This window comes from Medicago sativa, chromosome 7 (assembly GCF_051527215.1).
Source record: "Medicago sativa cultivar Bolivia chromosome 7, Bolivia_mono, whole genome shotgun sequence".
NCBI classification, from domain to species: Eukaryota; Viridiplantae; Streptophyta; class Magnoliopsida; order Fabales; family Fabaceae; genus Medicago; species Medicago sativa.
Genome location: NC_140755.1, coordinates 25,799,152 through 25,814,610, shown reverse-complemented (window position 1 = coordinate 25,814,610; position 15,459 = coordinate 25,799,152). Strand labels below are relative to the sequence as shown.

At 39.3% G+C, this 15,459-nt stretch overlaps 1 protein-coding gene and 1 pseudogene across 1 annotated transcript; both read left to right on the top strand.

Moving 5' to 3' along the window:
- The first annotated feature begins 734 nt into the window (after positions 1-734).
- Positions 735-3,639, top strand: LOC146905170 (heat shock 70 kDa protein 4-like). The gene is made up of 2 exons (XM_085726418.1): positions 735-955; positions 1,979-3,639. The coding sequence occupies exons 1-2, from the start codon at positions 736-738 to the stop codon at positions 3,610-3,612; spliced, it is 1,854 nt and encodes a 617-aa protein (XP_085582544.1). The 5' UTR covers position 735; the 3' UTR covers positions 3,613-3,639.
- An 8,242-nt stretch (positions 3,640-11,881) lies between these two features.
- Positions 11,882-13,721, top strand: LOC146905169 (uncharacterized; annotated as a pseudogene).
- Positions 13,722-15,459: the final 1,738 nt, after the last annotated feature.

Sequence of the window (15,459 nt, the reverse complement as noted above, 5' to 3'; positions counted from 1 at the left end):
AAATATTTGAAAATATAAATGTGTAAAACAATTTCTTTATACAAAAAAATGCATTATTAAAAAATAATTGAAATTATGTAGAATTTATTCCTAATTTTTTTTATTAATAAGTGTGATTTTACAACCGTTTCATGTGAGATTTGGACAACATCTCTTGAATTTACAAAGTCAAACTTTTACCACTGAATTGACACATCTTAGACTTATTCCTTCTATTTTTTTAAGATAAAAATATTATACCACACATTTTCACTTTGACAAGAAATTACTAATCAAACAAAAATCATTAATTAGACAATACATTTATATTTTATTTCATGACGAGAAGATTTTTATTTTACTAATATGACAATTGTATAATTTTATTTCATGACGCCGGGTAAATATACTAGTATATTTTTAGCAACAATCTTCTGGAAGCGCAAAATATATTTGAAACATATCTTTTATATTTTTAACAACAATCTTCTTCGTCCATCAAATTTTGAGTCAATTTTAACATTATTTACTATTAACATAAAACTACTTGTATTAAACATTAAGATAACGGGTTCAAGTACAATAAAAATAAAAATACTTGTGTTTTTTTTTTTTTTCCTATTGTTGAAAGGGTTTCCTCCGGAGTGTGCGAGTAGAAAACTATAAGAAACCCTAAAAGGCTTTACCTAAACATATTTGAGAGAGAACGACAACTTTTGTTTTTCTTTCAAGTTTTATTTGTTTACTTGAACGAACATGGCGAGAAAATACGATGGACATGCTATTGGAATAGACCTTGGAACAACCTACTCATGTGTCGCTGTTTGGTCAGAGCAACAAAATCGAGTTGAGATCATCCATAACGATGAAGGCAACAGAACCACACCTTCTTTTGTTGCTTTTACTGATGGTCAAAGGTTGGTCGGTGGTGCTGCTAAGGATCAAGCTTCCATCAACCCACAAAACACCATTTTTGGTAAATTTCTATTTTTATTCTCCATGATTTTAAATTATGACTAAGCTAGTGGTTCTAGTCAAGGTTGTCAAAATCGGGATTTTGCTTCAGGTCCAAAGGGAAGAGCAAAATCGAAAATCGTAGAATCGCAATAAATACATAATATATATTGTCTATAGTCATAAATGAATCAGTTTAAAGTCCACAAAATAATGAATCAGTTTAAAGTCCACAAAATACTTATATGTAAATGATTAAAAAAATGGACAAAATCCCGATTTTGTATGGATTTCACGATTTTGTGCGATTTTAATAAGATTTGCCTGTTTTGGGATTCTGCAATGGATTTTGAGTCGTTGAAGGCGAATAAAGTTGTAAAATCCTGGATGTTAGAATTTAAGTCGGGATTTCGACAACAATGGTTTTATTTGCTGGTTGCATTGTGATTCTTTATATCCTTGAAAATCGCAGTCAAATGCGGTTGTTGCCGTGGTTTTCAATTAGCAATAACTGCATCGGACCGCAATTGTGTTGTGATCGTCAATCACTTATAAGACCGCAGGGTAACTGTGTTAGACGATATCGGCCATGTTTGTTCAAATTTTCTCACCAAAAATTAAAATTTCGGAACCTAAATTTCAAATTGCTATAGTTATAATGAAAAAACATTCCTTTAACAGTCTCTCAAGTGTGTAATTTTAGCACCTCCCAATCAGTATTTAGAGAGTGAATGGGACTCTACTATCGTGGATAAATAGTGTATTACTATGGAGGTGTTAGTTTGTATAGTTTGTGAAAATTTAAAATTATTTCGGGCCACAACAACAGCAATGTGTGTCGCAGCAGCCACAATGACCGCAACCGCGATTTAAAACCATGGCGGCCTTAACTAATTAACTAGTGGCATTTAAAACCAGAATGCCGTAAGTTAGACTACGGCTTCACGGCTGCAGACATTTATTTATTTTAATGCTTACGATTATGGTAGCAGGACAGATGAATCATTGGAATTTTTTACTTCTAATATATTATATTTTTTCCCAGATGCCAAAAGGCTTATTGGTAGGAAATTTAGTGACCCCATTGTTCAAAAAGATATACTGTCGTGGCCATTCAAGGTTATTTCGGGTGTTAATGACAAACCCATGATCAGCGTTAAGTTTAAGGGTCAGGAGAAACTCCTTTGTGCCGAGGAAGTTTCATCTATTGTCCTCACAAATATGAGGGCGATTGCAGAGGCATATTTGGAATCACCGGTTAAAAATGCAGTTGTCACTGTGCCTGCTTATTTCAATGATGCACAACGAAAAGCCACCATGGATGCTGGTGCCATTGCTGGTCTTAATGTTATGAGAATAATCAATGAACCCACCGCTGCTGCTATTGCCTATGGGATTGACAAGAGAGCTAATTATACCAACAGGAACATTTTAGTCTTTGATCTTGGTGGTGGGACTTTTGATGTGTCTCTCCTCACAATTAAAGGTGATGTCTTTGAAGTTATAGCCACTGCTGGAAACACTCACGTCGGAGGAGAGGACTTTGATAATAGACTGCTACACTATTTTGCAGACGAAATTAAGAGGAAAAACAATGTGGATATTACTGGGAATCCAAGGGCCTTGAGACAGTTGAGAACTGCGTGTGAAAAGGCTAAAAGGACACTTTCCTTCAAGTTTCTCACATGTGTGGACATAGATAATTTATTTCAGGGCATTGACTTTTCTTCATCCATTACTCGTGTTAAGTTTGAGGAAATCAATATGGACCTTTTTAACGAGTGCATACAGACTGTTGAGAGTTGTCTTACTGACTCAAAGATGGACAAGAGTAGTGTAGATGATATTGTTCTTGTCGGTGGCTCTTCTAGGATTCCCAAAGTGCAGGAACTATTGCGTAATTTTTTCAATGGGAAGGATTTGTGCAAGAGCATCAATCCTGATGAGGCTGTTGCTTATGGGGCAGCTGTCCAGGCGGCTGTGTTGAGTGAAGGCATTAAGAATGTTCCGAACTTGGTTCTGCGTGATGTAACCCCTTTGTCACTTGGTATTTCAGTGAATGGAGACACCATGAATGTTGTAATTCCTAGGAATACTTCTGTACCTGTGAAGAAGACAAAAGCATATGTTACTGCTAGAGATAACCATTGCAGTGTCTCTATTAATGTCTACGAGGGTGAGAGAGCAAGAGTCGCGGACAACAATCTGCTAGGTTCTTTTATTCTTTCTTGCCTTCCAGGTACTCTTCGTGGCCATCCTTTGGATGTATGTTTTGCTATCGACGAAAATGGTATACTTAATGTTTCTGCTATGGAAAGATCCACTGGAAACATGAATGAGATCATGATTACCAACGACAAAGAAAGGTTATCCAGAGAAGAAATTAAAAAAATGATTCAAGAAGCTAGAGAGTACCATGCTGAAGATGAAAAATTTCTAAGGAAGTCTAAGGTAATGAATGAATTAGATCGCTGCATTTACAAGTTGAGGAATGCTCTAAAGAATAAGGATTTTGTGTTAAAGCTATCATCTGAAAAAGTTAAAAAGATCAACGATGCAATTACTGTGGCTACAAATTTGCTTGATAGGAATAACCAGCAGAGTGAAGTAGATGTTCTCGAAGATCATCTGAAGGAGCTCAAAATTATGTTGGAAGACCTTGTATTGAAGACTGGCTAGTTTCCTTTTTCCGAAGTTAGTTTTTTAAGTTTTTCCTTTCTTTTATAGGTTATGAATGGAAACAAACATTTTTTGATGATTATATATTATATCTGTTTCTATTTTGAAGGATTGATAGAATTTGTAGGGACCATGTTCTCTAAAATTTGCACTATTTTTACCGTCTCAGTTAATTTAGTTTCTATTTGATTATTGTACAAGTGTCCTTAATTATTTTTACAAAGCAACTAAGTTTTAACTTCCATTCCGGACTCTTGTGCTGTAGTTAACATTTTAGGTGCATTGGTTGAGCAGTTTAAAGCAATTTTATACTAACATCTAATGAGATAAACTATTCACAGTTTTATATTAACATCCAACGAGACAAACTATTCATTTATCGCTGCACCATCAATTTCATTAAATTGTACAAATGGTCTCCAAAGAGCGTTCTCTACTGGAACATGGACACATCCTTTTAAAAGGATGGAAAGGATTTCCGGTTTGGTTGCACTTGCAACTCTTTGCCGAACTAATCCATTGCCACCCGTAAGTTACTTTTAACTGTGTATTTTAGTCTTTACATTAACAATGCAAGGACTTTATCTCATTGATTTGGCCCTATGTAAACAGAAAATCACTATCAGAAAATTGTTTGTTATTGTTGCCATTGTTGGCAGTTTGGTTCCAAAACACAGATCCAAATCTATACAACTGGCTGTTGGTGTTGTGGCCTGTGATCTGTATAGTCAATGCAGGTTGACTACAGCAACAAAAGAAGCATTGTAATAACTTCTCTTCACCTTTTGAAATAAGTACCAACAAGTAGTAAATTTATCCTTTGCCTTTATACAATGAGAGGAAATGAAGTAATAAATCTTCGTGTTGATTTATATTTGTGGATTGAAATGCTCAACATAAGCATCATCTTTAATCAATACAATTAAATTTAAAATTTTGATTGTATGGTACAATGCAGTGCGGTTAGTTAAGTTGTGGGAATATATAACATGCATGGCATTCTTCCTATTATATAATGTTAGTTTGCACATGGACTTTTTTAATTTGATGTGAAACTTCAACAATTACAGTGTCTTAATTTTAGAATTTTTATATTTGACAAAGTTCTCAAATATCTTTATACATTTGCTTTTTTTTGTTTCTTACCTCTTCAGTGTACTCAATCAAACGGGCCCAGGCCAACCATTTGTAAATCGAAAATTGTTGTTCACACCTTAAAGAAGGCTAAAAAAAACACTAATAAAAGACCAAAATACCCTTCGGCAATTAACTGCCCTCGGCTTCTTTTCCCTCGGCACTTAGTTGTCGCCGAATCTTATAATTCCTCGACAGTTAACTGCCAATGCGCCCTGATGCCTCTGCATTGACAGAAGCTTTATTTTCTGAACCTGTTATGTGTTTAAAACACATAACACAACACGTTTAAATGTTGAGTAGTGTTAGCAACACTCTTTTTTGAACACGCTCTCTAATACTCACTCTCTTATTGGTTTAAATCATTGTAAGTCTACACTTTGGAAATAGAGTCTACACAAAGTGGTGGGACATACATGGATTCCATCCAATAAAAGAGTAAGTGCTAAAGAGAGTGTTCAAAAGTGAGTGTTGCTAGTATTCCTCTTAAATGTTTTTCTACACATAATTACGTCTAAACACACAATGTTTCAAATCACAAATCAAATTGGCGCAAATTCACAAACTTAATTTAACCAACATTTTAACCATTCAAAGAAAATAACATATCCCAACGAAAGTAAACAATGTAATGAAATTAACAATAAACCAAGAAATGTCACGAAAACTAAAAACAACATCAGTACTAAAAACTCCTAAAAGTTAGTCCTAAAATCCTGCTCCTGCTGCTGTTGCTGCCTCCTCGGCCTCTGAAGTCTGAAGCCTCCTGGTCAATACAGGTGCCAACTGCTCCCTAACACGGCGTAAGGCCGTATACAACTGGTCATTGCTCATCCCTCCTAACCCAAGTACTCATCAGCCTGGCAAACAACGCCACTAACCATATCATAGGTATCAGGCGAGTCTCTCTCCAAGTGCTACTGCTGCTGGTGTGCAATGATCTACTCTTCATTTGCTGGCCTCGGAGGAAATCCCGGAATAGGTGGTAAAATCTGAGGGTGAGACACCTGTCCGTACCATAGCATATATCCATCCTCGAACCGCCATGTGTCATACCCTAATTTTGGACCTAAAAATACGTGTTCAAAATGTCTTTTATCCCTGATATGTGTCTCTGACCTTTGAAAGATTGCCAATCTGCTACTGTTTACTCTGATATTCTACTCTGCTGTATTTGCATGTCTCTACTGTCTGTGTTTGAAAATATTTTCAAATATGATTTTGTCTGTGTTTTCCTGCATTTCAGACCATCCAAAAGGTTTTCTTGCATTCCCAATTGTCTCTGATTAACTGCACTTCTTTTTCAATATTATTCGCAAAAAAATTTGAAAAAGGGTATTTTAGTCATTTCCTGCATTCAAACTCATTTTAGTCCCTGTAAATTGTCTCTGAGTCTTTTCAATTTGTTTTTATGAATTCTTGCTTTAATTCCATGTTAAAAAACCTTTTTAAAAATTGCACTTGAGTCATTTTGAGTCAATTTAGTCCCTAGGGGCATTTTGGTCATTTCACCCAAAATTTTGGCAGAGAGGTTACTTTAAAGTACCTCATTTTTTGTAATTGGTTCATTTTTTAGTCCTTTTAATTGATTTTAAAAATTTTGTTTCACTTTACTTTTTTTCATGTTACCAATTTTAATTCAGTTTAGTTTCATCTTTATTTTTATATATTCAGTCCTTAAGTTTTAAAATTTGTTTTTGGTCCTTTGCTGCTTAATTACACTCCAGTCCTTTAAAATTTTCGTTATTTGCAAGATGGTCCTTGTAGTTCATATTTTTGCAGGAAAGTCCTTCTTAAGTCCAAGCTCAGGCCGAAGCCAGGTGTCAAGTCCTGATTGGCTCGCAGAGCCAAGTGTCAGCCTATAAAAGGGGAACAGTTAATGCACAATGCGAGAGAGAGAATCCATTCCACGCCACATCACAACAAATACTTCCCAACTTTCTCTCTCTGATCTCAAGGATCAAAATTCAACAAATCTCTAGAATTCATCAAGAACATGATGAAGTTCATGAAGAACTTCATCCCCAAACCATAAACCCTAACTTTCCAGAACTCAATTCAACGCCAATTCATCACAAATTCGCATCAATTCCATCACAAACAAACTCAATTCAATAACTATTTCATCAAACCGGTTCAGATTTATAAAAATTCTCAAAGATTCTATGAAGAATCTTCATCATTGAATCGGTACCTTTGCAATTCCAGCGTAAATCCATCACAAACTGTGACGAATCCAACGCGATCACGAAGGATTTGGTACGACAGAGAAGAAGAGGGATTGAATTTGAATCGAACTGGAGAAGAAGAGGAACGCGTTCACCAATTTATTTTCGGTTTGCAACAACAACAAGGTGTTCACCAGAAGATCAAAGAAGATTCAAGAGGTTTTCTTTCGTCTTCTCCTTCGAATCTCCGAAACAGATCACAGGTAAACGCGTAAACCTTCTCAGTTTCCTTTTTAAAGCATCAACGAAGTTAGATCGAAATAGATCGGTGATTTATGGAAAACGTTTTCGGAAAGATTCAAAACCTAAAAAATTTCTTGAAAACCGTAAGTTTCAAACACCGATCTACTCCATTTTAGTCACAATTTCACAAAAGTAACTTCAAAACCGCAAAGAGGAGAAAGAAACGAGAAGAATCATGTAAAAAGATTTTGAAAAAGAGTTCGGAAAGATTCCGGTACGGTGGCGCCACCGGCGAACCGCCTTACCGGAACTTTCTCTGGTCATCTTCTCCGATCCATCTCCGACGGTCAATTTTAGAGAGAAGTGAGAGCTTCTCTCACTAGGTTTAGTGTAGAGAGAGAAGAAAGAAGAGGAAATGAATTGGACCGGCGTCTATATGCTTATATAGACGCCTGAACCGGTCCGGTTCACCTCTGGTTCATCTCTTCTCCATCCTAAACCATCAGATCTAGGTCAAAGAGGATCCGGATCAATCCAATGGCTGAGAGCGTTCCCTGTGATCCGGATCCATTATATTTGGGCATGGGCTTGATCTTGTACTGGATTTCGTTGTTGTCTCTGTTTTTTTGCTATTTGCACCCTGTTTCCTGCTGTTTACACCCCCTGCCATGCTTAAAAATCTTTTAAAAATTCTACAAAAATTCATGAGTGTTTCTTGTTAATTTTGTGACCTTTTTGTGGTAATTTTGTACTAGAAAAATTGATAAAAAATGATGTGATATTTTCCTTGCCTATTTGTGAAGTTTCATGTTAAAATTTTGTGAAAATTTGCATAATCTTGAGTCCAATCCTTGATATATGTTTGTGACTTGTAACGTGTGAATTTGTGATGAGATTACTACTGTTTTGGTGTGTCTTACTGTATGTGAATATGTTGTGATTAATTACTTGTTTTACAAGTTTTGTTTGTGAATAATAAATGAAAGATGTGTCCAATGTCTTCCTAAAAATGCTTATTATGACACATTTCTTCTATCCTCTTTGAAAAACCTGAATGTATGCCTTTGAAAATGTATTGGATTATGAGGATTATAAGTCATGTGAACTTGGCATTTTGTGGTATGATCTTTAGGTATATCTTTCACTTTGTTCTTGCTTGGTTTTATGATGATTTTCTTACTTTTGTTATAGTGATCTTACTTGCTTTATCTCTTGTTATTATATCATGTGCTACTTACCCTTTTTCCATGTTTCATGTGTCACATAAACATCTCATACCCCACCCTTTTCTATACCTTAATTTCTCGCACCTTATTTCTTTACGGTTCATTTTTTTGGTGCAAGATTAAGTCCTTGTAAGGATAGTAGTGTGTATCTAGGCCAATGATGTAAAAGGACAATGGACAATACCTATATGCACCGACACTCACCGACACATGCACACACATCACGTGTATGCTTTAGATGTATGCTTAGGGGATGTATGTTTTAGATGTATGCTTAGGAATTGGAAACTTAGGCGAAAATTCACTTTCAAAAAAATATGAACAATCTCACTTGAAAATCTTTTCTCAAAAAAAAAGGAGTCCAAACTCCTCCCTTTTCTCTTTATTTTCTTAAACGAAAACTTCAATGAATTTTAATCATACTTAGACCTTTTTTCGCAAAATAACTAATTATACCTCACATTTTCCAAAGCCTTATGCCCTCGAGGCCTCTCCTCCCCTTTCTTCAAAAATCCATTTTCAAAATTAAAATTCAACCAATGAAAACAAAAACCCTTTTTTGGAAATGAACTACGATTGGTTTTGATCCCTTAAAAGGGTACGTAGGCAAGGAGCCAATACTCCTCCAAATCAAATAAAACAAAAATCCAAACACATTCTTCTCCCTCCAATTCTTAACCTAGCAAACCTTTAAGTGTAAATAACGTTTTCAATGAATCGCATATAAAAGTAAAGTGTTAGGTGTAGAAAGAAAAGACGGTTCCTATAGGATACTATAGTCGTTATGGGTGCCTAACACCTTCCTATAACGAAAACAACTCCCGAACCTCGTTTCTCAAGGGTTTTTTTCCTCATTTTGCCCTTCCCAAGAAAAAATGGAGATATCAAAGGTTAAAAAGGTCCAAGCTTAATCAATGCTTGACACCCGAAAACCAAGATAAAACAGCTGGCGACTTCACTGGGGAGATTTGAAAGTTACGCCTAGTCTTTATTTCTTACGCTTGCTCTTTACTTATTTTTGCTATACTTGCTTACTTGTTTAATTTTTTTTTGCAAATGTGTGGGGGTGAGAATATTAAAGTCCTACACCCGGGCTGAGTGAACTTAGGATTAGGAGGGATATAATCGACAATTCAATCCGAGGGTTGCCTCGTGTATTGGGTTATGCGATCAATCCCACATAGCTGAGGCATTTTGGGAGTGATGTTGTCGGCGCGTGTTTGTCGCGTTTAGGCACTTTGCTTCCAATTGTTCTATGACGCTATGGACCATAGATAACCGAACCCATCCATGACCTTTTCTAAGATGTAGTGCGGTGGCTAAACCGAGCGTCGCCTCAAATTTTAGTCGTCACGCGATACTACACTCAAGTTAGACCTTCTTGCGAATAATCATGGAGCGAGTGTTTGTCTCGTGGCACCATGATATACGTGGGAGAGGTTGCAACTTGGGAACCTTTTGTAGAACCCAGTTACTATTACCCAAAACCCTAGTATCACCGGACACCGTGTCCACCCATGACTCCTTGATTTTAAATCTCAACCCACCATGTTCTCTCCGTACTTCAATGTGATCATGCATACATGCATACATGCATAAACTTTTGTCCACGAATTTATCGAAGGGCTTAGACAAATTGAATTTGTAAACATTGTAGGAATGGGGAAGACTAAGTCCTACAAGTTCATGAAGGTTGATTTGGCTAGCTTGAGAGATTTGGCACTCAAGATCGAGGATCCGACCAGTTTCCGACGCCGTTATGGGGACTTACTTACTCTTCTCCGGACTAATGTGGAGGTGAAGCTTGTGCATACTCTAGTGCAATTCTATGATCGGGATTATCGGTGCTTCACTTTTCCTGACTTTCAGTTGGTACCTACTCTCGAGGCTTATTCTTCCTTGACAGGTTTATCTATAGCCGAAGGGACACCTTTCACGGGACTTGAGCATCCTCCTATTCCTTTGGTTATCGCCCGTGATCTCTATCTTAAGACTTCCGATGTTTCCAAGAATCTTGTCACTAAGGCTCACATCCGAGGGTTCACTTCAAAATATCTACTTGAGAAAGCCAATCTCAAAACTACTTGTCAGGACACTCTTGAGGCTCTTCTTGCACTACTCATCTATGGGCTTATCCTTTTTCCAAATCTTGACAATTTCGTGGATATGAATGCTATTATGATCTTCCGCTCTAAGAATCTGGTTCCTACTTTGCTGGCTGACACATACCACGCTATTCACGACCGATCTGTCAAGGGTCGCGGTTACATTCTTTGATGTGTGCCTCTTCTATACAGGTGGTTTATTTCGCACCTTCCGAAGTCTTTCCATGCTAATCCAGAGAATTGGACTATTTCACAGCGGATTATGGCTCTCACTCCTAGCGAAGTGGTTTGGCTCACTCCCGCCGCTAAGGTCAAAGAAATTATCATCGGTGGTGGAAAGTTTCTTAATGTACATCTTCTTGGTACCCGGGGTGGAATCAACTATAACCCGGAGCTCGCCTTGCGACAATTTGGTTTCCCAATGAAAGAGAAGCCCATCTATCTACATCTCCTTATTTCTTCCATTACTCCAATGCTCCTACAAGAATAAGAGGAGATTTCATAGAGGCTTGGTCCAAGATGCGGAAGAAAGATGTGAAGCATATGGGTGTGAGATCCGGTATTGCTCATGAGGCCTATACCCAATGGGTAATAAACCAGGCTGAGAAGATTGGCATGCCTTATCCCGCCATGAGATATGTGTCCACATCTATTCCATCCATGCCTTTGCCTCTACCTCTGCCTACTCAAGAGATGTATCAGGAACATCTAGATATGGAGAGCCGAGAGAAGCATCAGTGGAAGGCCAGATACTATGATGCTGAGAATTTGATCATGACTTTGGATGGAAAAGATGAGCAAAAGACTCATGAGGTTTCGATGTTGAAGAGGGAGTTGGCCAAGGCTAGAAAAGAAATTGAAGAAAAGGATTAGTTGCTTATGAGGGATTCCAAGAGGGCTAGGGGTGCCCGTGACTTCTATACCCGATATTGCAGCTACGAGTCCGAATCTGAGCCTGAGGATGATCCTTCTACTTCCTATGCTTGAGGATTCCTGTTTTCTTGTCGATGTTTCCAGTTGTTGTTTATGTTGTTTACATTTCAAAGTCTATCCCTTGGCTTGGCATTTCAAAGGGAATCATCCTGTAAAACTATATGTTGGTTGTTGTTTTACCCGTTTATGTTAATTGTTGTGTAGTAATGTTTACAAAAGTCCTAATTTGTCTAAAAAACCCTTCGATAGCACAAAAAGAGTCTTTTTTTGCATATGCATCTGTACATATCATGCATCATATGCATCATACATTGGTCACCAAAAAGAAAAAAAAAACACAAAGCTTCCCTCGTGCTCATTACCTCCTGGTTCTTCGGCCACAGTCTGAAAGGTGGCTCGTGCTTGTAAGGTTTACCAACCGACCATAGTTCATCAAACCAGATTATATAGAAGGAGACACATGGCTAATTTCGAAGAAGAGAATGCTCAGCTCCGTGCCGAATTGGCTGCTATGAAAGAAGACTTGGCCAAGGCTCATGACACTATGTCTACCTTGCTGGCTGCACAAGAACAACCAGCCACGTCCGTTCCGGCTACTACTGAAATGATTCCATCCATCCCATTGTCCATGGCAGCTTCTGATGCTCGTTTTGTTATGCCCAATGGGCGCCCTTATGGACTCTCAGCTTTCTATGCTCCCAACACTGCAGCCGGTATTTCTGGTATTGCCAATCAAGGATAGATTCATGCAACAACTTTTGCTTCTGCGGATACCTCTGTGCCTCAAGTGACTACTGTTGTTACCGATCCTGTTGTGCACACTGTGCGTCAGGTGATCGATGTTGACACTCCGCGTGGACAGAACCCTGTAGTGGAGGCTATGAGAGAACAGTTACGAGAGCTAGCTGGAGAGCTCCGTGAGGTCAAAGCTAACCGTGGGAACAGTGTTTCTTCTAAGGCCCGTGATCTATGCCTGGTATCCCAGTTTGAGGTTCCTACGAAGTTCAAAGTACCAGATTTCGACAAATACAATGGGTTTTCTTGTCCACATAGCCACGTCATTCGGTACGTCCGGAAGATGGCCAACTATGCAGATAATGATGCACTGATGATCAACTGCTTCCAAGACAGTCTGACGGAAGATGCGGCAGACTGGTACACTAGCTGGAGCAAAGATAATATCCATACTTTTGAGGAACTCGCTGCTGCTTTTGAAAATCATTATGGGTTTTAAACCCGCTTAAAGCCGAATAGGGATTCTCTTAAGTCTTTGTCTCAGAAGACAGACGAAACTTTCTGTGAATATGCTCAGAGATGGAGAGGAGCAGCTGCCCGTATTTCTCCTTCGCTCGATGAGGAAGAACTGACACAGACATTCCTGAAAACTTTGAAGAAGGAATATGTTGAAAGGATGATAGTCTCTGCACCAAATAACTTCTCCGATATGGTTACCATGGGGACTCGTCTAGAGGATGCTGTCAGAGAAGGCATCGTTATTCTCGAAAAAGGTGAATCCTCAGCTAGTGTGCCAAAGAAGTATGGTAACGGCCACCATAAGAAGAAGGAATCCGAGGTAGGGATGGTGTCCGGTAACCAGTCTACAGCTGCTGTCGCTCCTATTAATGCTACTCAGTTATCTCTACCCTACCAATACATGCAGTACTCTCAACATCCTTTCTTCCCACCATTCTACCAGCAATATCCTCTGCCACCGGGTCGACCACCAGCGCCCGTCAATGCCATTGCTCAGCAAGTACAACAACAGCCTCCTGCTCAACAGCAACAGCCGCAACAATAGGGCCCTCGGCCCAACCGATACCAATGCGGTATGCCGATCTGCTCCCAACCCTACTTGCTAAAGGACATTGCGCCACCAGACCAGGCAAGCCTCCACCCACGCCATTGCCTCCCAGGTTCCGACAGGATCTCCAATGTGAATTCCATCAGGGCGCTCAAGGCCACGATGTTGAAGGGTGCTATGCTTTGAAGTATGTTGTAAAGGATCTAATAGACAGAGGACAGTTGACTTTTGAAAATAGTGTTACGCACGTTCTTGACAATCCACTTCCAAACCATGCAGCTGTTAACATGATTGAGGCTTTCGAAGGAGTCTGTGCTTTTGATAAAATTGAAACATCTCGGGTTCCTCGAGAAGCTCCCGCTTTAGATGTCTGTAATGTTGCTACTCCTTTGGTGCCGCTACATGTCAAGCTCTGCCAAGCTTCCTTGTTTAATCATGATCATGCTTCCTGTCCAGAGTGTCTCCAGAATCCTATGGGTTGTTGTACAGTGCAAGGTGACATACAGAGCCTAATGGACAACAAGCACTTGGTTGCCAGCGACGTTTGCATGATTGTGCCAGTGTTTCATGATTTCCCTGCCAAGAGTGTACCTCAGACAAGGAATGTCGAACCCTTGGTGATCAGACTATCTGGTCTGGTCCCTTATGCCTCTACCAAAGCCATCTCTTACAAATATGATGCAACTATGATTGAGAATGGAATAGAAGTGCCTCTGGTATCCCCAGCTGCCGTTAGTAACATTGCTGAAGAAACTACAACTCTGAGGAGTGGAAGGGTCCGTCCGCCCTTGTTCCAAAAGAAGGGTGTTACACCTGCTGCCGCAGTATTTCCACCAGTTGCTCCTCCTGTAGACAAAGGTGACAGCCCATCGGGCCAGTCTATTGAAGAATCCAATCTGGATGAGATTTTGAGGCTTATTAAAATGAGCGATTATAAGATCGTAGACCAGCTGCTGCAAACTCCGTCAAAAATATCCATCTTGTCTTTGCTCCTGAGCTCAGAAGCCCACAGGAAAGTGTTGATGAAAGTGCTGGAACAGGCCTATGTTGATCATGAGGTCTCCGTGGATCAGTTCGATGGAATAGTGGGTAACATTACGGCTTGTAATAACTTGTGGTTTGGTGACGATAAACTCCCCGAAGCAGGGAAATACCACAACTTGGCGTTGCATATCTCAGTGCCTTGTAAGTCTGACATGATATCCAATGTGTTGGTGGACACTGGATCATCCTTAAACGTAATGCCCAAATCTACACTGAGACAGTTGAGCCATCACTGGATTTCTTTGAGGGAAAGCAGTTATTTGGTTAAGGCTTTTGACGGATCTCGTAAGAATGTTCTTGGAGAGGTAGATTTGCCAATTACCACTGGTCCGGAGACGTTCCAGGTCACTTTCCAAATCATGGACATCAACGCATCTTACAGTTGCCTCCTCGGAAGACCGTGGATTCACGATGCTGGGGCAGTGACTTCCACTCTGCATCAAAAGCTCAAGTTTGTGAGGAATGGTAGGCTTGTCGCTGTACATGGTGAAGAAGCGTATCTGTTTAGCCAAGTGTCATCTTTCTCTTGTGTTGAAGCAGGGTCAGCTGAAGGGACGTCATTTCAGGGCTTGACTATTGAAGGCACGGAGCCTCGGAGAGCTAGTGCTACTATGGCCTCATTGAAAGATGCCCAGAAAGCTGTTCAAGAAGGGCAAGCTGCTGGCTGGGGCAAAGTGATACAGATTCTGGAGAACAAGCGCAAAGAGGGCCTTGGCTTCTCCCCAACCTCAGGCGTTTCAACAGGAACCTTCTATAGTGCTGGATTCATCAACGTTATTGCCAAAGACGCTGCTGAGAGTAGTTATGTGCCTGCGTTTGTTGTACCAGGAGGCACTGTGAGAAATTGGGAGGCCATTGACATTCCTTTAGTCATGCATGCCTCCATGTAATGTGTCTTGTTGCTCATGCTTTTCTTTGTTTTCAAAATAACAATCCTTTCGCTCTGCCCAAGGCGAAAGTGATGTCTTTGTAAGGGCATGCTTGTTTCGGCATTGCCGTTAGCAATAAAAATTGTCGTTTCTTCCGCGAATCTTTGATTTTTTTACTTTTTAGTGCCTTTTTCTTGGAAATAATGGTAATGCCAGAAAGAACCAAAACATCTTTTATTTTCTTATTAATTTCAAAAATCTGCATGAAAAACCTTTTTCTAAAATCATCCCAATCATATTATGCAGATTGAACCATAATAAACC